This window comes from Girardinichthys multiradiatus, chromosome 17 (genome assembly GCF_021462225.1).
Source record: "Girardinichthys multiradiatus isolate DD_20200921_A chromosome 17, DD_fGirMul_XY1, whole genome shotgun sequence".
Lineage (NCBI taxonomy): Eukaryota > Metazoa > Chordata > Actinopteri > Cyprinodontiformes > Goodeidae > Girardinichthys > Girardinichthys multiradiatus.
Genome location: NC_061809.1, coordinates 14,709,039 through 14,736,942, shown reverse-complemented (window position 1 = coordinate 14,736,942; position 27,904 = coordinate 14,709,039). Strand labels below are relative to the sequence as shown.

Sequence of the window (27,904 nt, the reverse complement as noted above, 5' to 3'; positions counted from 1 at the left end):
TCCACCTTTTATCACATTACATCCACAAACTTCTATGTATGTTTAGGTGAATAGACCAGCACAGTGTAGCTCATAATTGTGAAAGAAAGTAAATAATACAACTAAAAACCTTAAAAAAGAGAAATGCATCTTTATTCAGCCGCCCCTGAATGAATAGTTTATAGAACACGTTTTTGTTGCTGCATGTATTTTAAAGTGTGTCTCTACCAGCTTTGCACATCCAGCGGCTAAAGTTTTTGGGAATTCTTCTTTGCAAAATAGCACAAGTTTAATCACATGTGATGGAGAATGTCTGAGAACAGCAATTATCAAGTCCTGCCACAGATGTAGGTGTGGACTTTGAACCATTCAAGACATAAACAAGCTTAGATCTAAAACATTTCAGTGCAGCTCTGGCTAAATGTTTGCGGCTGTCATTGTGCCAAAAGGTGTACCTCAGCACCAGCCTTAAGTTTCACCCTCCAACAGTTTTTCTACCAGGATTGCCGTGTATATAGCACCATGCCTCTGATCAGCTTTGATCGGCTTCCCCGTTCCTGCTGCGGAAAAGCATCCCCGCAGCATGATACTGCCTCTACCATGTTTAACTATAGGGGTGATGTGCGCTCTTCGTTTAAGTCTTTGGAACAAAGTCAACAAGTTAAATTATAGTTTTGTTTGACAAAAGTAACTTCTTCCACTTGTTGGCTGTGTCCCATACATGGCTGGGAAACCAGGCCTCTTCTAATGGCAAATGGTTGCACTGTATCTTCCTTAGGGGAATCAGAGTAAAGGGGACTGAATACAAATGCATGCCACACTTTTCAGATTTTATTTGCAAAAAAAAAAAAAAATCATGCATCATTTTTCTTCCACTTAGCTAATTTAGTGCTACTTTTTATTGGTCTTCCAGTCACAATCTCAATAAAATACATTGAGGTTTGAGGTTGTAACTTGACAAAATTTAAAAATAAGTTCAAACACTACAATCATTTTCAACACAGGATGCAGTGGGGTTTTTTTTTCCAAACCAGCATCACAACATATAGGTTTTAACATATGAAAAGCTTTACTATACGGTGAAATTCCTCGTATAAAACAAAAGCAGTGATAACAGGGCTGCAATTCATCCGCTAAAGCTTAAGTTAAAGCTAATTTAGTTTCTTAAAACTAAAATGCTTTACTTTTTATTGTAAAAGTCTACATACGAGCGTATTATGATTAAATGTAAACGTTTTTCATGCACAGTGTTATTTAAATAGGGATTCCCACGTTTCATTTACTTGCATTTGAGAATTTCGTGATTTTCCGCCTCCTTTAAGGTCCAGTGGATGAAACCATGCGCAGTGCCCAAAAGCGCATCGACAACAAATACAACCTTCCTGGATAAAAAAAAAAACGCCCCGTTCATTTCTAAACCAGAAACTTGTGGCGCGTCGCGAATCTAACTAACACAAAAACAAGCCGAGAAAAAGTGACCGATCCAGTTTTTGAACCATGAAATATCCGTGCGATCTTTGCGCTGGTAATAAAGGTTTTACGGCCGTATCATCACGATCCAGTGGAAACACAGTTATCCAGCGAAGAGCGAGTTCTCAAAGGCCACATGCACCGATCACCATGAGGGAAGAACAGGACAGATATAGGCTACTCCTCTCCGACTGGCCTCCGTTTAAACCGTGTGTGCAGGATCCACTTACGCATCGCGACCAGAGCGATAGAAAGCACAACAAACCACAATAAAACTGCGCGATCTTCCGCGTTGAGACGGAATGCCAAGTCGGTGCACTGCCCGAGAGTGGCGGCGCTTGGCGATCGTTGCCGCCTGGGTCTGTGTCTATTGGTTCCCTTTTCAGCTGGGGCAGCGTTAGCACATACATACAGTCTCCATTTGCAACTCCATCGCCCCCCATGGGCGTGAGAGGCCGCGGGCTGTGACGCAAATGGCACTGGGTGATTTGCAAAGGATATATCTTTTTAATTTAACGCGATCGCGGCGAAGTCTTTTCCGATTTCCCTGATATTTCACGCAAACATATCCATCCGAGGATGGATTTCGGGTTAGTGAAGCGGCGATTCTGTTGCATAACTCTGAAAACTTAAAAAATGTGCACGGAGCGATTATTAAGATGATGTTTCGTGGATTGTTTCGATTGTGTGCTCACCTGCGTTTCAGCTCCGAGCGCACGACCAGGCATCGAGTTCTGTGGCACAGGAGGAGCAAGGCAGAGCGGATACACAGGCAAACCCAGTGGCCTCGCTGTGTGGTGGCCAGAGCGAGGACGCATACACGTAGCTGTCGGAGTGGGGACTTAGGACCACATTCACAGGCCATAAAGGGCCCGCTTGAATACTATTGTGCTCTTTTATCCTAGAGTCCTCAACTATTTACAAAAGGCTGGCTAACAACGACAAAAAAAAAATATCGCGGTGAAATGCTCGGCGGCGGTTACAGCAGCTGCCACCGTTTCTCTGCGCAAAGCGGCAACACAATCATTGCGCAGCGCCTGGACTTCCCCATGCAGTTTAGAGAAAAAGTGAGCAATTCATCCAAGGGACTTTTTATTTCCACCTCATTCAGCATGTCCTCGTCTGCTTCAGCTGTAAAACCAGAGCACAGGGGCAGGTCGCCGTTTCTCATGGCACGATTTGCATCGCACCCCCCCACCCCCCACCCTCTAAGACCCCCCCCACCCCCCACCCTCCTCGAAAATCTCCTTTTACACGCTTATATTGTAGCCGCTATTTCCAGCAACAAAGGAGCAGCTTTATTTGATCAGAGGGAAAAGCCAAGAGTATAATGCACCTTTTCAAGCCGTGTGAGAGAGAGGCCCCTCGGAACGATTGCAGCATGGCAGGGGAGTGCGGCGTAAAAACGAGCTAACCCGAGTAAATTATACACAAAGATAAGGTGCAGAGCTGCCATAAGTACGTCCATCAACGTCGTGGTGAGGACGCTAAATTATCTGTGGTCTTTTGGATGAGTCTTCAACCGATGTAAAACGCTGCGTTTTGCGGCTCCGTGCCACCTTTTCCAAGAAGCAGCTTGGCGCACAGGACCGGTGACCCTTCCATCTTTGCGCGTCCTTCTACAGAGCCAAAACGCGAAGTATTTCACCATTTAACGCCTTATTGTTGAATAAAAGACGTCGCAGTACGCGATTTTCGCCTTTAAGGAAGTAGGCGCTTCGTGTGTGTGCCGCTACAAGTCCCTGAAACTACTCCTCTCCCCGCCGCGGCCAAGCAGAAACAAGAGGGCGATGACGCCATTTTCTGCAAAAACAACCACGCTCGGGAAGCCAGAGCGAAGAGGATTTAACCCGCTCCGCAGCGCTCCATTACCGCTGAAACGCTTCTAAAACAACTCCTTACCTTGTATTGTTGAGATCTGAAGCAGAATAAAGGGCTTCAGGAGGTAAACAGTACGGTTGTTGAGACTCGGACTCTGGAGGTTGTGGATTTCGCCTCCCAGCGTCCCCGGTTCGCTCTGAACAAGTTCCTCTGCGAGCCGCTGTCTTTGTGCACCCAGAGGACCCACTCGGTATAAAACCAGCCTCTGCGCAAAGGTGCACTCGCTGCGTCCGATTGTAGCTGGCAATTTCGGGCAGAGGCTTGGAAAACAAGAAGAACGTTAACTATTTAAATTCGAAAAAAGTTGAATAAATCGCCCCGCTATAAACTACAGAGGCATTTGTTGGGCTGATTTGTCGCCCAAAACGCGCAACATTTAGAGGACACACGCCTCTCCACGAAAAGCAAAGTAAAACAGGGAGGTTTGCACCCTTAGTTAAGTTAATCCATCAAGCAAAATATGGCAAAAATGCAATGAAATACCAACTTTTTACCAGATTCATATTTAGAAATCAGAAACTAATCAGATTTGTGGATAACATTTGAGAAAATAGACAAAAATAAACAACAGAAAACATGAGCAAAGGCTAGAAACAAATCCAGAGATCCAAACATTTGATAAAGACAAAGGAACCAAATGATTACATATACAGCCAACATAAACAAGCATGAAGTGAACCCTGGAAACTTTATTTTATTCCCACATCATAACTTCAGACTTTTATGTGTTTTATTATTGTATGTGATTGGCAAATGAAAAGTAGTTTGTATTAGAGAAGTAGAAAAAAAGAGGACAAATTAAATGAAAATCTAAGAAGTGTGGCTTGGGTGCATTCACCCCCACTGAAGACCCCCCATAGCATGATGCTGCCACCACCATGTTTCACTGTGTTTTTGAGCTTATGTGCAGTGTTAATTTCTGCCACACAAGCATGTGTGTCAAAAAGTTTAATTTTGGTCTCATTTCTTCTTTTCCCACATGTTTGCTGTGTCCCCTTCCTGGCCTGTGGTGAAATGCAAACATGTCTTTGTATAGCTGTTTTTCAGAGACATAAAGGACAGCTTTGTGACATGAACAAGAAATAGTTGTCCTGTCAACAGAAAGAAGATTTAGGTCTCTGCAACTTTTCCAGCGTTACCATCAGTCTCTTGTCTGCTTCTTTGACTAATGGTCTCCCGGCCTGGCCCAACAGTTTAGGCCATGCTCCTTCAATTTTCGAATAAAACACAGAGACATTCAAAACGTGAGCTATAATTTTCTTTTAGGTAACTGTAATTTAAACCTTTCCACAATGTTTCACAATGAAACATATAAAATGTCCATTTAAAATGGGAAAAGTTGAATTGGTATGAATGTTTTTGGATTGCAATGTAAGAAGAAAACCACAATGTCACCAAAAAAGTAAATAAATCACAGCAACCTCTTTGTACCTTTATGGTCAGTTTCTGAGAACAAAAGTACAAAAGCAGACAGAACAGAGAAATAAACTAAAAAGACAAATATAGCAAATAAAAGCTGTAGTTAATAAGTAAAAATAACCAAGCAAGAACCAATAGAAAGACCCCCAAAATAATACAAGGGTTGCACAAAATACAAAAGTAACACAAGGACAGAAAGCAACCACACACACAAATTAAATAAAATCACACTAATATGGGAGAATGGGCTTTGGTCCTTTATAAATCTCTACCCAGGTGTCTTGTTATGTCACCCGTTGCAGTGTCTCAAAATATGAATACTACTTCCAAACATAAAACTTAAAAGGGGTGGGTACTTTGCTCATTTAACAAAGTTTTGAAATAGTACTGCCAAACTATTCAAATTAATTGGATCGTGTCATATTTTGGGATGTGAACGCAGCAAATATTGACCATATCATAAAACCAAAAGAGGTAAAAAAAAAAAATTGTTCAAAACGCAAAACCAAAAACCATGATCATAACAGGTTTTGGAGTTTGTAAAAATAATCAGAGTTGATCATTATTATCACAGGATGATAAGTTTTCATCGTTATAATGTTTTTTTTTTGACAATAACAATTACCAAAATATTGTCCAATTCTAATCCTTCATCCAATCATGCAACTTCTTAATAGCATGTATTTATCCACACTTTTGAGATGACACTGTTAAATAAGTTTCATAAAAGGTATAAATACTAAAACTATTACACTGGTATTAGCTCTGCTAAAGTCTGCTCATAGCTCAGTAAATTTACTGCCAACAAATGTAGCTCTAGCTAAATATTTGCTTTGAATATAATACTATAAAAATTCATATAGCTTTTTCTTTTTGGTATTCTACCATATTAAATAACAATAAATAAAATCTGATGTCTCCAAGCTAGTTAACGTAGCTGCTACAAACTGATAACAGTTAATTCAGTTAGCTTGGCATGGTGTTTTTGCTACTTTCTGTTGGTTTCTTATCTTATGAATACACCAATTTAGATATTGTTTAAATAAAATTCTAATAATTTTAATAAAAACCCACTATATGAGCAAATGCAGGCAAAAACTGCTGTGTAAAATGAACTTTATATAAACATAACACTTCCCTACCTTGTTTGTAGACTGCAAAAAGACTTCACTCCTCACTGTTGTCATGACAACAGGGTTGTACAACAGCCAGGGAACACTGACATTTACATTATGTCAAATTAAAGCAGATAATTTGTTAACAAGTTAATTAGTTTGTGAATTATTGAGAAGCCTTTCTCCACTATTTGGCTAACCTTAGCTTGCTGACTCGCTGATGAGAAAGAAAAGAATAGCTGAGCTGATTGGCTGCAGCTGATGCAGGCTTACAGGTGATAACAGTGAGTTTGATTAATGTGATGGTTCAGGTGTGCTACTTATTTTAATGATAGAGAAACTGGAATTTAAAGTGACAGTCCATTTTTTTTTCCGACATCATTTAAGGAAAAACCATACTACGGTGCATCGGTGAATTGACTCAAAGACTTTTACAAAAACTTTATTAATATTGAACAGCAATACACTAATACTGGATGTTAGACAGTAGATAATTGGTAACAGGAATAATAGTATTTTTTTTTTTCAGTACAAGCAGAAGTCCTAAGAAGCCAAATCTAGGTATAAGAACCAATAGTTTTTTTTTTTGTTGTATCTAAGAGGAAGTAGGCTAATTGGGGTAAATAAGAGTCAACAAAGAAAGGTGAAAGTTTTTCTAAAGTTGTTTCGATTGTTTCAATCTTTCAGTTTAGTTGGGATTATTTTTCTGCCATTAAAGATTAAGATGACAAACTAACAGCCACTGATTCTCCTACAAGATTTACTGGTAGAGAGCAGAGTTCATTGTTTCATCAATTATGGCAAGTTGTGGTGGAGAAAAGCAGGCCCAGACCATTACACTGCCACCACTTTGTTTGACTGTAGGTTCCAAAGGTTCCCCCTGTGTCACGTTAGTTCACAAAATATTTTCCCAAAAGTCTTGAGGATCACGAGGATTTTTTTGCTTAATGTGACATTGATTTTGTATTCTTTTGGCAGTTTGTAGAGCTTAAGTCAGAAAATCTAACTTAATAATTACTGATTTACATTTTTCCCAATTTAATTGATCTATAAGTTTGCATTGCCTGATGACCAATTGCAGAAGCTGATAAAAGTAGAATTAAATAAATTTTATAATAAAGAATTGGGCCATAAAATCTTCTTCTCTGCCTCCAAAAAGGAAACAAAGAAGAAATAAATTGAAAGTAAAAAAAGAGAAACAGACTTAAGACAGCATTAATGATCAAATTAGTAACAACGGTGTTATAACCAATAGGCTGACATGACAAAATGCTTGTAATTTGGTGTTTTAATTGCTTGAACTAGCTAAACATTTTCCCAATTGTGTCTTAAAGACTGAACGTTTTTGACTATCTTTGGAAAAGTTGCAGACCAGGGAAATTTACGTTTTGGGTGCAAAACAGTGCAAGTTTAAGCTAGGTTTGCTGGGTGTGCTGCTGTGACCTTTTAGCCAATACTGTAGGAATTTAAAGTTTCTGAGTTGAGAGTTTCCCCCACCTCCAAATACACACTCCAAATAAATGAGAAGGTAGGTGTGGAGTCAAGTATCTTTCCATTCAAAAATCTTGTGCAAAAATTACAGTCTAACCATATTGAGCCATGAGCATTTTCTAAATCCTAGAAAGAAAATCAGTTGGGGATCCAGTATGATCGCTACCTGTAAATGCTGGGTGCATGCTACCATTTCTATGCTAGCTTTGGGTCATCTGGACAACAGAACTACAATAAAACGTTTTACTGCAGACCAAAAGGTGGCAATAATATACAAGCTTTCAGCTGGCTATCTAAACATAGAGAAAAATAGCTTTTCAGTCCCACATTTTATTTTTAAAAAAGCAACTTTTTTCCTTCCTCTGCTCATGGTTTGGAAGATCTTTTTGTTGTGGCACCATGTCCACTCAGTGTAGATACATAAAAAGGCACAATGTCAAACTTTTGGTCAGGAAAAATGGACCACAACAAACCAATTTCGGAGCTGGTACAGTTGACCAAAATCATGTCAAAGAACCTTCACAGTTGAGCAGACAGTCTTTGGTCCTTTAGAATCAGTTGCATGATCCCAGCAGTTATTGAGATATCCTGGTTGTTTAGTCGAAAAATACACAAACCCAACCGGGTTCCAAATTTAAACAATAACAAAGTTAGAAAAGGTCCCAGATCCAAGTTTTGACTTGCTCCAATGGCTAGATGTGTAGAAATACAGGTAAATCTCCAAAAATTTGAATATCGTAAAGAAATTCAAAATGTTACGTCACTCATTTCAGGAAATGAAACTCATACATTATATAGATTGCATACATATTTAAAACCTTTATTTCTTGTAATTTTGATGATTATAGCTTACAGACAATGAAAACTCAAAAGTCAGTTTCTCAAAATATTAGAATATTACATACCAGTTACCCGTTATTACATTAAAAAAGCATTTTTAATGTATACATGTTGTGTAATGGTGATATTGTGGCCTACACAATCATAAGGAAGCCATGTGTCCAGAAGATAGATGTCCCAGAGTCTGGAGGAAGAGTTGAGAGTCACAGCATCCACTTTGCTTGAGAAGTTTCCACATTCAGTGACGATTTGGGTTGCCATGTCATCTATTGGTGTTTTCTGAAGTCCACAGTCAACACAGTCGTCTACCAGGAAACTTTAAAATGCTTAATGCTTCCTTCTGCTGACAAGCTTTATGGAGATGCTGTTTTTATTTTCCACCAGGACTTGGCACATGCTCACACTGCCAAAGGTACCAAAAGTTGGATCAGAGATCACGGTGAGAGTACCCAGAATATCACAAATGTCTTGTTTTTTTCCCCATTCCAGTTAGCAACACAGCTGGGGCAAAACATTGAACTTCTGGTCCCACAAAACTGTTTATTTACCCAAGAATTAGTAGAACTTGTAAATTCAACCAGTAATTCTTTAATAAAAATACAGGCAGAATGTATCTGTAGCTATTTTTAGTAACAAAAAAGATCATATTCTACCATGGCTAATATGGACTTTTGTTTTATGTCAAGCCCATAAACTGAAATTTGCTTAAATCACAAAAAAGTTAGAAAACTGATCAATCTGAATTTTATGATTTGGGTCCTAATGTTTCATTTGAAACCGAGGGACATAAATTATTCAAGGATTTTGACATTTAAAATGCTCAGCCCTAATTTCCAGCCAAAAAATATGATTTTGTTATGATTTGAAAGTCTTTTAAAGTTTTTTCAAATGAAATGGGTGATTTTGACATAAAAAACAGAATAGCATACCTACTGAGAGTAAATGGAGACTTCAGGTAGACTATTGTGATCTTACCTGTGGGAGATAATGGTAGTATGTCAAGATATAGTGTTGTTAGAGTTTTGGTACCTTACATTTTATTGGATGCAGCAATTGTATTGTTTAGCTAAAGCTAGAAAGCTGTTAAATAACATCCTGTCACTCTTTTTATTAAAAACATGTTACTTGATCAGCAAAATTAGAAAACCTGCCAATTTAACTTCAGCCTAAACATTTATTTAGATCAAGAAGTGTCTGACAGATAGCCAGTTGGTGTCTTGAATTCCTGATTTGAACAGATGGTTTAATTTTGATTTGGAAACATTAAAACAAGCATGTTATAAATCAGCTGTATACATTTTAGTCTTGATTTTGAAGCATTTTCAGCAACTTATAAATGTGCTTAATTTTGCCTGCAAGAGAGGGAAAATTTTGATAAAATCTCTTAATTGGAACCACGTATAGATCCCACCAATAGACCCATCAAAATCACAGAAAGACAAACATTTAACACACTGAATAAGTTATGAGTTGGGAGGAATTTGAGAAGTTCCATAAAGGAGATAATCCCCACCAGCTTTTTCTTTTAGCTCCATGAGAGCCCACAACAATAGGTACCCACCACTATCGCCTATACACAATTAACTAAAGAGCAGCATTATTCCATTATCATAAGAATGCTGTTTGTAATAGAGGGGGAGCACAGAAACTTCTCGGCATTCATGGATGTGGCCAAATGGAACCAAGACATTTCATCTTCTTAATCACATGCAGGCTGAACTTATGCCACCCAACCACATATTTAGGGATTTTTTTTGTGCATTCATTCTGATCATTTATATGGTCTGTTTATAATTACAGGGTATATGGGGTAAGGATCAGTAAGGATGGGTAGAAAGGATGGGTAAAATCTTATTTCTTGACTCTTTAATGTCAAGCATTTGATTTTTTTTAATACATATATATCTAAGGTTTCAGGCTCAGAAACCTGCTGTGTGGAATGGTATACTTGTCTTCCGCCCTCTGGTAGAGGAGCTTCTGTCTGTACTTCGGTTATCAGCAAACAAATGATCAACAACCAGTTTAACAAGTCGCTTTCTTTTCTAGGACACGAGAAAAAAGTCACATAACTCCCATTCTTCTTGTAAGCAACTGGATGGCAAAATTATTTACCAACATCAGAAAACAGTAAGAAATGCAAGTCCTATGCCAGCAGTAACATCTCATATGTCGACTCAGTAAAATGCAAAAGAAACCAACATCACACAGTCCCAAATATGCCTCCATGATAGCACTGACTATTTATTTTGGTGTTCTAATTAAAACATAATGTTTGACAAATTAATTTCATACATTTTATATAAAGATCCTAAACACACACAAAGAAACGTGATAAAATAGTTATAAGTGCTTTCTATGTATACTATACAGTTTGGAAGGCACAAAACATTTAGATTTTTTCAGTAGAGAAAAACAATAAATACAGTGGTATGAAAATGTGTTTTCAGCTTTACAGATTTCTTATGTTTCCACTTAAATGCTTCTAATCATCAAATTATTTCCAAACAAAAAGTAGTTTTCAAATGATAATAAAAAAAAAAATAGGGGACAAAAATACTACCCAAACCAACCTGGCCACTTGTAAAAAATCCTCCCCTTTTGTAGTTGTAAGTAATTTTGCCCCCTTGCTAACTCCTCAATAAACAACATTGTTCTAAAAGCTGAGCTCATCTTTACTCCCCAAACCCAGTCCTGATTACTATCAGACTTGCAGAATCAAGAAATCACTAAAACAGAACCTCTTTAAAACACGAAGCAGGCTAAAAGGCATCATTAAGCTACACATTATGCTCCATTTCAAAGAACTTCATAGAAACGCATGAGAAATAAATTCACTGACACCTATTAATCTGGAAAGGGTTACAAGATCATTTCTAACACTTTGGGTCTCAAGTGAGTCACAGTGAGAGCCATTATCCACAAAAAGGGAAAACCTGGAGCAGAGGTAAATGTTGCTAGGAGTCGACAACCTACCAAAACTACTCCAAGAGAGTAACAATGACTCATTCAGGGGATCAGGAAGAAACCCAGAACATGTAACTCCCTGTAGGCCTCACCTGCCTCAATTGAGGTCAGTGTTCATGATTCAAGAATGATAAATAGATAGAACTGCATCCTGGGAGAGTTCCAAATTTAAAACTAATGCTCAGAAAAGAACAGAAAAGCCCATCTCTCAATTTTCAAAAAGAAACATGATGATTCTCAAGACCTTTGCAAATATTCTGTGTACTGATCAGAGAAAACTGGAACTTTTTTGAATAATGTGCGTCCCGTTGTGTCTGGCATGAAAACATTCTGAAATTATTTCCTGTCTTCATGGGGTTTGGTGTATGAGTGCCCTTATTTAAAATTATATAAAGAAATGAAAAACTTTTGAGATTTTTTTATCTTTTATTTTTACAAGTTTGCCATTCTCTTTCGGCCTGGATCAGCCGAAAGCTATGTGATGGCCGCTGTACTTAAGCATTCAGAAGACTGTCTGTGCTGTAATTATTCATCCCAGTAGGAGTATATGAATAAATGAGGACTCAATAAGAGCACTTCCTTACTTTTGGGCTTGTTTGTTATGTTATGTTTGTCATGGTTCTACCCCCCTCCCCTCTAATCTGATATGTGGCTGATGAGGTTTGCCATGGTCTTGTTGGAAACAAATGGCCACAAGGTGTCAATGTTGTCAGATATCCGTTTTGTTTTGTGACATCTCGGTCCATTAATGTGAAAAAACATGGAGGGTAGCTGCAGGTAGAAGTGTCTGCTGGATGTCGGATGTCAGGCTCAAACAAATCTAATTGGATTCAGTGAATAGATGGCAAAGGAGAGGTATTTATTTCTGCAGCCACTGCCCGAGTATGGTTTCATGTGAGCCACAGCAGGCCATCCTATTGTGAGACTTAAACTCCCTTATTTCTACCCAGGAATCTCCGTCAAATTCAGTTTCTTGCATTGTGTTTACATTTTTTAAAACTGCTTTAAAAGCCCTATAAAACCAGATCCATTATAACACGGTGTCTCCTGCCAGAAATTTTCATCTTGAAATTTAGAAAAGCAGCACACATTGTATTCAACAATTCTCATTGATAAATATCGCAGCAGTTTCATTTAAGGAAAAAAAATCCAATAAAAGCCAGCTTCAGATGAAATGGAGCAATTTCTGAGCTTCATCTTTATGAGCAGAGCTCAAGATTACAGTGCAAAGCAAAAGTATGTGTACCTCCTGTGTGGCACACGTTTGTATTCATCCTTTTACCGAGTCTATACTTTGTAGAATAACCTTTGGCTGCAATTACACCACCAGTCTCCTGAGGTATGTCTACCAGATTTAAATATCTACAGACTGCAATGTGTGTCCTTTCTTCTTTGTAAAAGCTCACTTAAATTGGGTGGGGAACATATCTTGCCATAGAATTGTATTTTGACTTTTAAATACATGACTATGCTTACTTCTAAACCATTCCATTGTCCTGCTGTAAGGGGAACTTATGCCTCAATCTCAAGTAGCCTCTGACAGGTTTTCTTCCAGGATTACCCTGTCTTTAACTCCATCTGTCATCCAATCAACTCCGACCAGCTTCCCTTTCCCTACAGCATGATGCTGCCACCACCATGTTCAACCATGGGTACTGTGTGTTCAGGATGATGACAAGTAACCAATTGCATGTAGGCCAAAAAGTTCAATTTTGCTCTCATCTGTCCAGAGCACCATCATTTACATGTCCTCTGCATGGCTTGTGGCAAACTTTAAACAGCACTCCCAATGGCTTTCTACTGAGCAACGGATCTCTCCTTGCCACTTTTTCATAAGGGCCAGATTTCTGGAGAACACAATTAGTAGTCCTATCAGGTTTGGACAGACAAACTTGTCTTGCTAGATTCGACATATGTTCCATTTGGGATTGTGAATTTGTACCTTGAACAGGGCTCAAAGAGCTTGAAGTTTTTTGTTTAACTTCACAAAATGTGGAAAAGTTTAGAGTTATGAATTCTTCTGCAAGGCATTGTTCAAACTAACTCAGGAGTATTGCTCAAAGCCATCTTTTTAGTGTGTTACTAGGTTTCACTCAGATGTTGGGATCACCGACTTATACCCACGAGAATACAGAGAAGGTAATGGATGACAGACTGAGAGAAAATAAGAGATTTTAAACTTTTTATTAAGTGTCAGTATCTGAATTGCAATTAAACACATATAGAAACAAATAAAAATCCTCATATCGTGCAAAGTTTTTAACACACAAATCTCATATTATAACTTTTCATTTTTGTCTTACTAAAACACAAAAACTTAAGAGCTCTTGATGCCACGTCCTGCCATTAAATAATTTTTTCAAAACAATTTATTTTTAAGAGTTATAATTAACAACAGTATTTAATGGTTGAAATGAATATGTCTTCACAAGAACATATATATATATATATATATATATATATATATATATATATATATATATATATATATATATATATATATTTAAAAAACAACAGCAATTCGTCAAAACAGCCAAAGGTCACACAGTTTTCAGCATCACTGGAAATCTATAAAAACTGCAATTTCCTCCAGGTGATTGGAAATGGATATCTGTACCAACACAATTTAACTAAGAACACCTTCACAATATAAATAACACAGATTATAGCTCTCCAATGCTTTTAATGTTATTTTTGAACAACTAAAAACATAAGTGTGTCAAATCTCAAGACGCTTTTTATTTGAAAAAAATGTCCAACTGATTTTTTGTGTGGCAAAAGCTCTAACTTGCTTCTAGATGCGCTGAATTGTTTAATACGTTTATTTATTTCAGCTATACAGAAGCCTTTGTTTAATGAACTGCAATTGTTTATATGAGTCGCAGAGGCGAGGACACACTGTGTGTGGGGGGGATCTGCAAACAGCATTTTACTATGATTCTAATACAGACAAAATGGCTACTTAGGTGACATTTTAAGCTGTCTTTAACACCTTATATTAGCGATTAGCATGCGTAGCACCGTAAGTATTAGTAACTGTAAACAGGAAAGCCTATCTATGTTCTCTGCATATTCGGCAATTCCGGTCCTTGATGTCTGGCGCTTTGTTATGAGACTGTCCCAACTAAAACACAACTCATTGCCACTGAAAATAGCTAACTTTGAGTTTCCATCAGTAACAACTTTCACACAAAACAGTCTACGAGCATAAACAAGCCACTTAGGAATGTTGCGTTCAGTGACCAGAAAAAAAAGATTGGAATTTTTATTTTTCTGGCTGTTTGATCACCGGTCACACTGATCAAGTGGAACATAAGCTGATCCTGGTTGACAGACCTCCAACAGTCCAAAAACATGACAGTTAGGTTAGTTGGTTTCTCTAAATTGTCCTTAAAAGTGTATAGCCCTGTGATGGACTGGCGAGGGTGTACCCTGCTTCACACCCAATGACTGCTGTAGGTAGCCCCCACAACAGTTATCATTGTGTATTAAATACCACTAACACAACTTAAAGAAGGTATAAAAAATAGTAACGTCAATGTACAGTACATCTCTCTTTTTGTCAAGCACAGAATCTTCACAAAAAATGGATGACAGGGTAGGCCTACACTTCTACAAAAGGAAAAATACCCCTTTTCCTAATGGGTTACTGACCTCATCTCAGGGTTCAAGTTGTCTTCAATACAAAATCTTCACTTTGTGCTACCTTTGGTTAAGTGTTGTACCAATACAGTACATGCAAAATGCAAAAAAAAAAAAAACGAAACAAAAACAAAACAATACAAAAAATCAGAAATTATACAGCAGGTTCAAACTTCAAACATTAACAGCCATATAAAAAGCTGCCAATAGGGGTCCACTGTGTCATCTAAAGATGCATCAACAGATGGGCCCCATTTTAGACTGCGTTCAAACTCCTATCACCTGAGACATGGTCACCCAAAGCACCTGTGAAGCTGTTAAATATTTCAGCCATGATCCTGATGGCTAAAACCATAAATTGAAATCTTGATCCGTTCAATGTATTAATATCAGGTTACGAAGAATTTGTCCAGGTTTTAAATACAATAATTGTGGGATCACCTTATTAGTTTGGGCTGTTTATGATTAGTCATATAAATGTCTGCCTAGAAGATGATAAAAAACATTATAGGAAACTACACATGAACTTGTATAACAAATGAGGGTAAATTGTTGACTCATTACAAATTAATCATGATGTGAGGACAAGGCAGGGTAAAGACACAGGCAAAGTTCAGCATTTGCTATTATATTTAAGAATAATGTTTCCTAATATGAAACTAGGAAATGTAAAGGCTTCTTTATGCTCATTATCGGTACACAATATCATTGAATGATTCCAATAATCTAAAAACCTACTCTACTCCTCATGAATTTGACAAAGGACTAATTATTAATGCATAGATGACTAGGTCGGAACATAACCAAACCTGCAGCTCTTGGAGGATGTTCCTGGTCTGCCATGACCATTATCTATCAAAAGTGATCCAGATGAGCCACTGTAGCTCAAATTGCTTATGATGTTAATGGCTCTGATAGAAAGGTGTCAGAAACACACAGCTCATCACAATTTGTTGTTTAAGAAGTTGCATAGTCAAAAAGGCTACTAGTAGTAAATGGAGACTACGCACCAGAACTGGACCCCGGCGCAATGGAAGAAGGTGACTTGTGTAATAAATTAAGCTTTCTTTTTCATGGCTAGATGCTTGTGCACTGCTTACCTTGAGAACACACAGTGTCAGGATGCACTATGTAAGCCGCTGAAGGCAGTATGAGGCTTTGGGTCCTGTCTTCCATGTGGATGTTATCGTCACACATACAACCTACCTTGGGATTGTTGGGAACATGTACACCCTTGCATAGGAATGGTATTCCCTGATGTTTAGAGCTTCATTCAGCAGATTTATGTGCTCCGCCATAAGGGGAAAATGGTTCAGAAATAGCTTGACAGGCCAGCGTTGTCTGGGCATCAAAACCAGAACCAACACACTATTAGGCAGGTGGTCATAATGTTATGCATGATCAGGTCAATCTTATCATAGGATGACAACTAAACAACAGAACTCATCCCATTGACCTGAGGAAAACCTCTGTAATCAAGTGAAAACCCATTAAAACACTAAAAGCTGGTATCTGCTGATCTAAGCAAGACTATGCACATTCTATAACAGAGCAGTTCTTAAATAAAAGATCTATGTTATGCATTGCAAACACAGAGCTGATTATAACAACTTATAATGACTGAAAACAAACAAAAAGAACACAAGAAGCCACAGAAACATGAACATCTCCAAATCTGTACAAGAATTGCAATTTAAAACAAAATCTAATTTAACTTTTAATATCCTATGAAATTGTACTGAAAATGAAAGGTTTAAATAAGCTGCAAATCTCAACATTCTATAAGAATGTGCAATATCTGTAAGCATGTAACGATGTGATTAAACTGTAGAAATCCTGACTAATCAGATTTGTGTGAATAAAGGTATTTTCTGAGTTGCTGCAATAAAGAAATGACCACAAATGGTGTTGCTGAAAGGTTTTTATAGAGCTATGCCTAATGTATAATTTTTTCTAAAGAAAACTACAAGTGCATTAGGAAAGTACAGAAAAATGATATAACAAATTAAAATTGGTTATTTTGATAGAGACTATTACTTTTCAGGACAGCAAGTAAGACGTGAGGAGAAATAATATCATTTTGGGAAAGGATGGAGTAAATCACAATTTGTGCCTTTAAAACTGGGATAGAGTAATTACATTCAGGCGCAAAAAAATTTGCTTGAGGTTTATTTTGCTTGCCTGAATGCATCAGAGAGAGCAGAGGGGAAAAACCGTCTAGTTACAAAAAAACAAAACAAGTGTGTATGTGTGTTATCTGCTTTTAAAGTGAGCCACAACCTGGCAAGTCATCTTACTGAGCAGAGGAAGCATCTGAGTCAGAGCCCCAAGACCTTATTTTGCAACTTCAGAAGATGCCTCTTCTGTTAATGGAGGAGGATGTGGTTAGAACATGCTGAATTCTGACTCCACTGCTGAAGCCAAAGACGGTGCGTTTTAAACTTAACAGATACATTAACTAACAATAAAGACATTAACAATCAATAAAGATGAACCATCTAGGCACAAATAGGTTTTCCAGATTTCTGTAGCAATCCACCAATCAGGAGGAGTCAGATGAAAGCCACTCCTTAATAAAAAAAAGGCCCATGGCAGCCCATCTGGAGTTTGCCAAAAGCCACCTGAAGGACTCAAACCATGAGAAACAAAATGTTCTGGTCTGATGAGGCAGAGATCGAACTCTTTGGTGTGAATGTCATGTGTGGAGGAAACCAGAAACCGCTCATCACCAGGCCAATACATCCCTACAGGTAAGCATGATGGTGGCAGCATCATGCTATGGGGATGTTTTTCAGCAGCAGAAACTGGCAGAGTAGTCAGGATGGAGGGAAAGATAAATGCAGCAATGTACAGAGATGTCCTGGATGAAAACCTCTCCTGAGCGCTCGTGACCTCAGACTGGGGCAACAGTTACCGGTAATTTTTCAGCAGGACAAGGACCCAAAGCACATGGCCAAGATCTTAAAGGAGTGGCTTCAGAATCACTCTTTGAATGTCCTGGAGTGGCCAAGCCAGAGTCCAGACTTGAATCTGATTGAACATCTCTGGAGAGATCTGAAAATAGCTGTGGACAGACGTCTCCTATCCAACCTGATGGAAATTGAGATGTATGGCAAAGAAGAACAGGTGAAACTGCCTAAACATAGATGAGCCAAGCCTGTGGTAGCATATTCAAAAATACTTGAAGCTGTAATTGCTGCCAAAGATGCATAAACAAAGTATTAAGCAAAGGCTGTGCATACTTACGTAGATGTGATTTTTAAATTTTCTATTTTTAATAAATTTGCAACAGTCTCAAACAAACTTCTTTCACATAATGGGGTATTGTGTGTAGAAATGTGAGGAAAGAGATCAATTTGCTACCATTTGGACTAAGGATGTAACATAACTACATGTGGAAAAAGTGCAACACTATGAATACAATCCAGAACAACCAATTGGATTCAGAGGTTGGCTGCTCTGGATTCAACATCTCCTAAACGGTGTTGAAACGCATGTCTAAATAAAAAAAAAAAAAAAAGAGCATGAGGGGGGCTGTTAACTGGACAAAAATGTTAAAACTGATTTTTGTTCAGTGAAGAATCTCATTTGCATTATCAGAAGAAAGCTGCTGGAAAACAACAGAACATAATCCGAAAATAACCCGGAAAGGAAACAAAGTTTTAGTTTTACATTTTCACTGAGAACTTTCATTGCAGATGTATCCTATCACAGTCATAATACACAAACTGAAACTTCATTGTTGAAACACTTGAAAACAAAAATAAAAACATTCAACAGATTGTTGCATTAACAAGTCTGCTTTACAAAACAAATGTTCAGAAACAGCTCATTAGAATTGATCTGCTGCAAACTCCATTTACAAATCACACCAACCCTCTTTCAATCTTTTAATAAAAGCTTGGATATAAGACATTTTTACAGTATGTATTGTCAAAAAACAAAAAAATAACTGCATAAAGACTTTATAAACCAATAAAATCCTACAAGGCATTGTTTTCCCCAGACATTCAACATTCACCACAGATTGGATCGGAATACAAAAACAGTGTGCTGGTTTGGGGGGCTTGGGACGCTGCTTGCAAATAAACGTGACATTTTCTGTAAATCCCAGAAACACCTTGATATTTTTATTTCTTTTTTAAGTATCATATAATTTCATTAAAGATCTAGGCAATTTGAGAAAGTGCAAAAAATTGGACAAAGAACAGAATTAAACACTACATATAAGCTTTTTCTTAACTTTAGCTGCAAGAAAATTGTAACTTCCTATTTCTGTGACTAAACAGTGAGTCCAGATGTCTTCGAAAAGAAAAAAAAAAAAAACTGCATATATCTACGACACACAAGAAGGTGTGTTTTCACCAATAAATCAATGTTCTTCACAATAAGCATGTGTAAAAACAGGTGAAAACATGCTCCAAAACTGCTCATTTGCCATTGTTCTTGTGAGCATGGCAGCCTTTTAGCTGTAGAGACGAAGTACCCAAATAAACCAGGAAAACAAACACACCAATGCATGGGTTTACTAAACTGATCCAAGAAGTTTCAGCACCCTCTACAATTATTGGCACTGCAGGTGAAGATAGATGCACCCAGTGATGACCTAGTTTCAGGCTACTGGCAGAAGCCACCAGAATTTGATTTAAAATGTCCTGGTACTTAAAAATGAAAATTGAAAAGCAGGCCCACAGCATCACACATCCTCTACCATACTTAATAGTGGGCATAACGTGCTTTTCCACATAGTCAGGCTTTCTATCGGACCCTACCCACATGGAGTGTTAGTTACTGAGAAGGCATTTTTACAAAGTAGCAAAAAAGAATGGATCTCCATTTCACAGCATATTTATACCCCAAGAAAACAAGAAGGCTAGGATTATAAAACTTTACAGCAAGAACATCTCCAGGTAGGCGTGGCTCAATGCAAAGGAGAAATATGTGAAAAAGCACCTCACATGATAGAGGATCGGTCATGCTGTGGGCCAAATAGAGGCCTGTTTTACACATCTGTACAAGAGGTGCCAATAAACGTGGAGGGTGCAGTAGGCAATCTCGCACACTGATCAATAGTGTCATCGCAGGAAGCACTTTTGAGTACTTGGAAAAAGAAAACATAATCCAGACAAGCGATTATGTACAATTCGTTCATCATTAGTGCTTAAACACAAAGTTGGCGCTGAAGCTGCTGTACCAGGGGTTGGAGTTCTGCTCCGCCGCTGTGAGGTTCATCAAAATGCTTTCAGTTACTCTTCTTTTATCAGGGACTCCACATGAGTGGGTGGTGTACTGATCACACCGAGGCTTAAAAAAACAAAAACACACCATCGCTCCACTTTAAGCTGAGTGATCCCACTGAATTTCATTAATTTAACTTTTACTAAAGATGTTTTTCTCCACACTTGCAAAAGACCTCACTAAAAGTCTGACAGAACTTCTATATATTTCATTTTAAACCACAATACTCCAACACTTTGCCACCAGATGCAGAGGTTGTTCATCTTTAAAAAAGTAAAGACTCACAGGAATGCCTACGCTGCCGTTCCAGCACAGTGGACGACTCAGCTGCCGGCGAAAGAAACTGTACCTAGCTGAATAAGTGAAAGCCTTTTGACCCAGTTTTGACTTGACATATTACCACAAGCCACATGACCAACAGGCCTCAGAAGATAAAGATAAAACTGTCGTTTTTAATTGAAAAAAATATATATAGGTGCAAACCCAATCAAGCAGAGGAGTTGGGCCTGTTTATATAAAAATAAATAAGGCTTAGTTTCACAAAAATGTAAAATATGACAGCTGGATACTGACTACCCATTAGCAATGTTTAATGGACAAAATGCATTATCTTAGCTAAGGATTGGACTTGGTGAACGTCCAAATGTGGTAAGCTCCTGACAAGGAAGTCAGTGAAGGATCCAAAGAGTAGAAAGTGACATACGAGTGAATATTGGACCAGACTATACTTAGCAACACTACTGTAAATATTTACTGCTTATTAATATTCTGTAGGAATTTAGACATTGCAAAATCATGAACAATACCTTGAGTTCAGCATTTTTGACAAACAGCATAAAGGACCCTTCACACTTACTGGCACTCCAAAAGCAATGTGGAAAAAGGCTTCCAATAAATTCAGATTTTTCTGGAGTAGCATTTTCTCACATTGAAAAATTCAGCCTTTAATTTGAGCCCGTGTTTTCAGTGGGGAAATAATCTTAGATTGAGAAATAATTATTTGGTGGCTGTAATACTTTGTTCAACCACCTTTTGCCAGTAGGACAGTCCCTAGTGTTTATTTACAACATTTCACAAGGTTGGAGCAGCTTTATAATCCTATGAAACAAGCCCACATAAACCCTCCACTGTTGTTTTATGACAGACCCACACTGAGTAATGACAATAACCTTAAGCCAATCCATTTGACCTTAGCGGATGATTCCACATAAAGTCCTACTAGAACGTAGCAAACTTCACATATTTACATTTGGAATGGTAGGACAGAAAATGGCTTTCCCGCCATGCTGCCCCAACAGCTAGCTCGCATTCTGATATTATACATTGGTTGTCATGGAAACTTGGTAACCCCAGGATGCCAGATTAGAGCTTTGAGGATGTTACCATCCTGCTCACCTGACCTATGGAAATCCAACATCTGCTTTACTTGAATGTCATCTTCTCTTGTCTTGAATTTTCCCTGCTCAATAAATAAAGATATTTAAATTATAGGTGATTGTTCTACATCTTCCAGGGTGAGATTTATGCAAAACTGTTAATTTATTTATTTTAAGGCTATTTACACACCCTTACCAAGAGTGCTAATAAGTATGGAGGGTGAAGGACATACATATAGATAGGATTACATTTGGAAACATAAGTGAACACTTATTGTTGTAAGCTTGCAAAACAACTAGATGAAAATAAAATATAAAAAGCAGCAGTTGCCAAACATTTACACTTGGGTTTGTGCGCATCATTATTGGCATCAACTTGCTACTGTAAAAAAAAAAAATATATATATATACATATGTATATATATATATGTATATATATATATATATATATATACATATATATATATACATATGTATATATATATATACATATATATATATATATGTATATATATATATATATATATATATATATATATATATACATATATATATATATATATATATGGGGAGGAAAGAAATATTAATATCTCTGACCTCATTTAGTAAAAAGGGGAGAATTATTAATAAATACAAAAATAACAACAGATATGTACAAATATAAACCATAATACTTTCAACATTTCTTCAAAATGCCATAGAAATTCTATAATTTTTCTTTATACTGAAAACGTCTCTGTAGCTCAAACCTTAATGGTCACTTCGATAACAAACATTATCTAAGAATTATAAATTATTATACAAAACAAAAGCAATCCAACACCAATGTAATAATTCCAGTTTGGATGCTAGTCCTGGAATTCGTGTTTCTTCCGGCATCAAAACCAGAAGGAGGAAAAAATAAAAATCTGAATGAAGTCATACTTTATCCTATATTGAAATACAATGCATCGACGTGGCCTCATTGGTAACACACTTATTTCCTTCCTTCCTCTTTGTGCGAGCAGGACTTTTGCATGGCACCGATGCAGAAGGTGGAGAAGTAAGCCAAAGAACTCATGAGAGTAAGTGCACTTTGAACACAGGCATGCTGGGGCAGAAACGGAGGGAAATGGACAAAGCTGCTGGGTACACAAAGGGACAAAGAAAGGGGAGAAAACTGGCTAAAACCCAGCCAAACCTGCTGCTATCGCTCCTCTCTTACACTAAAAAGGGCTAAATGACAAAGAGAGCCAGAATAGAAATGGTTAGGAGGAGCAACAAAGTGGCATAGCTAAAGCCCACAGTAAGGTGTGTCAGATGGTCCTGGAAAAGAATCACAGATGTCTTTCCTTGCCAGCAGACTGGATCCCGAAACTCGTGGTTCTCCAGAAATTCTACAGTGGTGGTGTTGTCAACAACGTTGGCAAATTCCCTTTACAAACAACAGTTTTTGTTGTTTTTTTTTAGATAATCTTGTTCTGTAAAAACCACAACCATAGTGAGTCAGGGGAACTTCCTGACTGAAGGATCCACTCTGAGGGACAGGGAGTGGAGGGAAGGAGCCCCCTATATCACACTGGGTAAACTAAAGTGTCCTTGGTTAAAGAGGGGCGACGTTGTGAGATGAAGCAGCCTGATTGGTGCAGTCACTGGAAGAGTGGTGAAGTCAAAGGTCACAAATGGTGGTGGCCTGAACAGCTGCCCAACGTTTTGTCCGTATAACAGGTTTCTGTCAGTGATTCAACTTGGCCTGCAGAGACAGACACAGACTTATCATTCACAGCTAATTTCTTCACCTTAGCTCTAATAATGAATGAAATGCATGAGGAGAGCATCAGGTAATACAACCCAACGATTTACCCACCTGTCTGGACGACTCGGGCCCCGACGAAAAGATTCCCCCGCCCTCGTTTCCTTTCCCAAAGAGGCTCTCCAGTCTGCCCGGCCTGCTCGGTTTGTTGGCTTTCCCTTTGTAGGAGCTGGGACTCCTCCTCTTCCTCCCCTCTGCTCCTCCGCCATAAGCTAAGGGTCCTGTGGGGGGAGCCATGGGCTGGTGTGGGGCTGAGGCTGGTTCCCTGGCTGGGTAGGTTATACTGCTGGTGCCAAGTTCACGACTAAAAAGGAGCCAAAAAAACAGAAGAAGAAGAAAGACCATTCATGATGCACTGTAAAACCCAGTTCAATCAATCCAAAAAACTGAGGATCTTCTTTGATGACCCTTCTGAACTTCTTTCAGATTAGGTTCTGAATGCCAACATTTAATTTTTCTCGTTGTGAAGCTTTTTTTTTATCTGGATGCATACTGTAATCCTGACAAATAAAATCCCTAATTATGTAACAATTAACAATAATTTACAGTAGTAACTACTATATCTGTGATGTTTGATGCTGTTTTTGTGCCAAACCCAACTTTTGCAAATCTGGTCCAAACCTTTGGTTTTTGTCAGCTTATTCTCCCACAGAGTTTCGGGAGACTTTAGTCAAGCCTGGAATCCTGGATGTTTTCTTTGGCGATAAAAGCTTCTGATTTACAAGGACTACACCTTGACCTGGACATGGTGAATATAGGAGGATGTTCTCACATGGAAAACACAGTAGGTACTGGAAATTCCCTACCTTTTTCCTTAGCAGCTGTCCTGACCAGTTTTTCTACTTTCATCAAATTTTGAATGATTTTTTTTTATTTTTGTAATGTCCCTACAGCTCTATGCATTCTTAAAATATTAATGACTGCCAAATATTTGTACAATGATACTGCTACCTTTCATCCGTTGTAGAGTAAAACATAAAAGACTGAACGAAGTGCTTATTTTTTAACTGAATTATTTCCTAAATATGCCTAAACCCACCAGTTCTGTGTTTTGTGGCTTTGTGACCCATCTGCTCTGGACAGACAGTCATCTGAGCTGCTAAGAAGACCACTTCCCCCTCGAGGTCCCTTATTTTTGGCTGGGGAAGCCCTGGACACCCCGTAGCCTTGTAAGGTAGGGTAAAAATTGCTGCCATTCCTTTTGTGGACGTCCACTGCCTGAAATGAGGAAGATGACAAGGAGGGAGAAGAGTGGGAAGAGTTCTTTCTCTTTTTTGGGCCCACTACGGGGACATCCGTGTCTTTGGATGGGCGGCTGGCTTTGTGCGAGCCATTGCGGGCTTTTCCCTGCGTGAAAGCCGGGCCGTGGGGCTGCGGGGAATCTCTGACGTTGAACACTCCGGCTGCTGATGCGGATTGAGGGAAGGTGGCGGTGTAGGTGTTAGAAGGGGAAGAAGAGACAGGAGAGGCGATGGAGGTGGGAGAAGGAGTCCGCTGTGCGGTAACCAAGGAGGTACCAGACGTGGAGAGGGAGGGCAGGCTCTCAGCGGCCAGAGGCACCTTCCTAAAACACATAGAACCAAACTCTTATAAAAGGTGCACCATGAAAGAAGAATCACCCTGAGCAAATTAAACATTACATTTTTAGTTGATAACCTCATTGTTGTGATCAACACATAACAATAATATAGCCAAATTACAGTGCCTTGCAAAAGTATTCACACGTCTTGAAATGTTCCACACTTTATCATTGCATCAACATATTTTATTGGGACTTTATGTGATTGTACAACACAAAGTGATGCCTAATTGTTAAGTGGATGGCAAATGTTAACTGCAACTACAGCTTGAAGCTTTCAGGGTATGTCTCTACAAGCTTTGGACATATCAAGACTGAAAAAACGGCCCCTTCTTGTTTGCAAATGAGCTCAAGCTCAGTCAGACTGGATAAAGAGATAATTATTTGAACCTCATTTTAAAATACTGCTTTACATTCTAAAACCGATTTCGGTCTAATCTTTGACTATGCCATTCTAACACATGAATATGCTTTGATCTAAGCCTTTTTCTATTATAGGTCTGACTGTATTTTTAGTCTTTTACAGCCTCTGAAGGGGTTTCTTTCAGAACTTAACATGTATTTTGCTCACCATCTTCCCATCAACTCTGGCCAGCTTTCCCACCACTGCTAATAAAAAGCATCCCCACACCATGATGCTGCTGCCAATATGTTTCACCATGGGAAAGGGGTGCTCAGGGTAATGCAAGCAGCTATTTTTCTGAACTTTTAGGTCTTAAAGCTTTCTTTTCATCTGACCAGGAACCTTCTTCCACATTTTTCCAGCCTGCCCTAAAGGTGGCCTAATTTACTGATTAGGTGATGTCTGAAGGCAACATGTTGAACTGAATGTTATTTATGGGTATCAGAGTAAAAAAGGCAGAATACAAACGCACATCAGACCTTTAGATTATGAATATTTTTACAAGGGACGTCATTACTTTAGCTTTATTATCCCACTCTAGTTGTAATGACCGAACATAAACTCATGTTGTAAAGTTTATGTACACTTGCCTCCACATCTGTGCGTTTAGATGTTTCTCCACCATGCTCTGCAGCGCCAGCCTCATCATGTCCCATCGCCTGTCGAACACATAGTAGCCCGATCCCATGAGCCGGCGGCTGAAGAGGCAAACCTGGACGGAGACGCAAGAGAACCTGGTTGAGAGACCACTGAGGCAAGCATGACACCCCAAGGCATGTAAGCAGAGGGAGAGACAGGCTTAAATAACAAGAAAAAATGGTTCAATAAAGGAGGAAATGGCAAGGAAGTTTGGGAATGATGAGAGGAATCAAATGGAAGAAGTGTAAGAAACAAACCAGTGGAAAAGGGCACTGATTGCATGCTGCACTGTTAAATCCCTGAATCTGCTTTCTTAATCTTTACCCCTAAAGGCCGTGGATGATGACTGGAGTAGTGCAAGGAAGGTCTGTCAGTGTCATCCGGAGTTTCCGTGTCTCCCTCATCGCTGGAAAGTCGGCTGCTGTCCTCTGGTGCGTTCATCCAGCTATAAGAAGACGGCTCGGGGACTGGGACTACGGCAGGAGGCGCTGCTGGAGGCAGAGGACTGGAAGTAGAAATAGAGGAGGAGCTACCTGGAACTCTGGAGAAGATACATTGGAAAGAAGGAAGTGTTGTAGGAGAGTTAATACTTTAGCACTGGTGTCTCCCTCTTATGTTTAACAGCATCCCCTGGTGGTAAAACATGGAAACACAAAGTCTTTTTCTCAATAACAGATAAGTACAGTTCGAGTTGGTTTCCTTGGTTTTATTTTCAACTGCAGAAAGTATCCTCCCAACATGGGCGGGATCTGCTCATCATTATAACGAGCAGTAGAGACAGAGCTAATAAACCTTCCAGTGTGTGTTTATTACATCAGATTGTATTAGGACAGTTTTATTCAAAGCGAAGAGTAGAACATAATGCTGTGAATGAACTGAAAAGGCTTTGGGACAATGGAAAGTGCTAAACATCTCAAAACCCAGAGAGCAGAGGAAAAAAGATCTGTCTAGCTTAACGTCTTAAGCCCTACGGACCCACCGGTGGGCTCAAGTGGGATGCGCTGTTTTTTCTCTGCCTCTAAGATCACGTCAGACACAGCCAGAGTTATTTTTTTTCAAAATCCCTCACAAGAGGAGGTTTTAACGTTTATAAAACAATTTGCCAAATTAGTTTTCACAAATACTTTCTGTTTTACAGGAATTTAAACACCCAACATCACGTTAAAAGGTCCTTCAGACAAGGCTGACTCTGAACAAAACGCAACATAAAATCCCTTTCTTTTTGCAGCAAACCCCCATGGCGGGGTGGGGTGGGGGTTTAATGCTGGACAACTTTCAAGCAAGCAGCCTTACTCATGACTGCGTTATGTATTAAAAATCTTTTTCTTTGGGATTATGTAATATTGAAATATTCTGCAAAATCATATTTGGAGTTTCGGCATCAGCAGTCTAGCTGATTAGAATCCCAGCTAATGTGGTAATAAATCAAAGAAAGATGATTTTACCTTGGTACGTATGCATTCGTAAGCCGCAGCTTCAATGAGGAGAGTGGTCGTTCACTGGGGCAGTGGAGTTTGCTGGGACTCGACGTTTCTTGAGAAGCGATACTCTGACTGCATGCTTCCTTCCCTCTCTGCGCTGCTTCCTTCTCCTTCTCCTTCAAAGCCTCCCTCTCCTTTGCCAGCCCCTTGTGCTCAGCCAGCAGGACGTCAAAAAGTCTGCTTCGGCCGGGGACTGAGCGGCGCTGGGTTAAGGAGTGAGTCTGTAGCAGAACAAGGAACCCACAGGTTAACAGTGAATGCAATTTTTGTTCGTCAAGGTTATTTGTGTTCAGGTAGATTTCAGTACATCTTTCTAAATGTTGGTTTCCATGATCACAGTAAATATATGAAGGAATGGCTGGGCCCATAGTTTCCTCTGACTGCAGCCTGTTTAAGCTGTCTACATATTCTACAAAGTATTCTAGGGAATGAAAAAACTCTGAAATGTATTCATCTTCTAAATACAGTGCTGATATATAATTTCAATATCCATCTTTTTATCTTTCTTAACTGTCGCTCCATCTTTCACATATATCCATCTTTCTGTCTCTCCCTTTATCACATTTTTTTATCTGTCTCTGTCTCTTTCCATCTC

At 38.8% G+C, this 27,904-nt stretch overlaps 2 protein-coding genes and 1 long non-coding RNA gene across 8 annotated transcripts in view; 1 reads left to right on the top strand and 2 right to left on the bottom strand.

Moving 5' to 3' along the window:
* The window catches only part of znf800b (zinc finger protein 800b), a 40,452-nt gene extending 34,507 nt beyond the window's left edge, over positions 1-5,945 (bottom strand). For 2 of the 5 annotated variants that reach the window (XR_007042085.1, XR_007042086.1), the window contains exon 1: positions 3,352-3,593. The gene's annotated coding sequence lies outside the window, so the exon portion shown is untranslated. Of the gene's footprint in view, positions 1-2,144; positions 2,581-3,351; positions 3,594-5,891 lie in introns of those variants that run through there. The other 3 variants (XM_047390048.1, XM_047390047.1, XM_047390049.1) reach the window with 3 other exon arrangements.
* A 16,504-nt stretch (positions 5,946-22,449) lies between these two features.
* Positions 22,450-26,279, top strand: LOC124883252. The gene is made up of 5 exons (XR_007042128.1): positions 22,450-22,479; positions 23,845-23,995; positions 24,291-24,381; positions 25,824-26,072; positions 26,161-26,279. It is a non-coding gene; the product is annotated as an uncharacterized LOC124883252 (long non-coding RNA).
* Positions 22,478-27,904, bottom strand: part of atxn7l1 (ataxin 7-like 1) — a 42,542-nt gene continuing 37,115 nt past the window's right edge. For both annotated transcript variants that reach the window (XM_047390261.1, XM_047390262.1), the window contains exons 7-12: positions 27,274-27,530; positions 26,153-26,369; positions 25,780-25,901; positions 24,247-24,771; positions 23,262-23,511; positions 22,478-23,147 (exon numbers count right to left, since the gene is read on the bottom strand). In XM_047390261.1, coding sequence (XP_047246217.1) covers positions 23,130-23,147; positions 23,262-23,511; positions 24,247-24,771; positions 25,780-25,901; positions 26,153-26,369; positions 27,274-27,530 — 1,389 coding nt within the window. In that variant the 3' untranslated portion in view covers positions 22,478-23,129. The remainder of the gene's footprint in view (positions 23,148-23,261; positions 23,512-24,246; positions 24,772-25,779; positions 25,902-26,152; positions 26,370-27,273; positions 27,531-27,904) is intronic.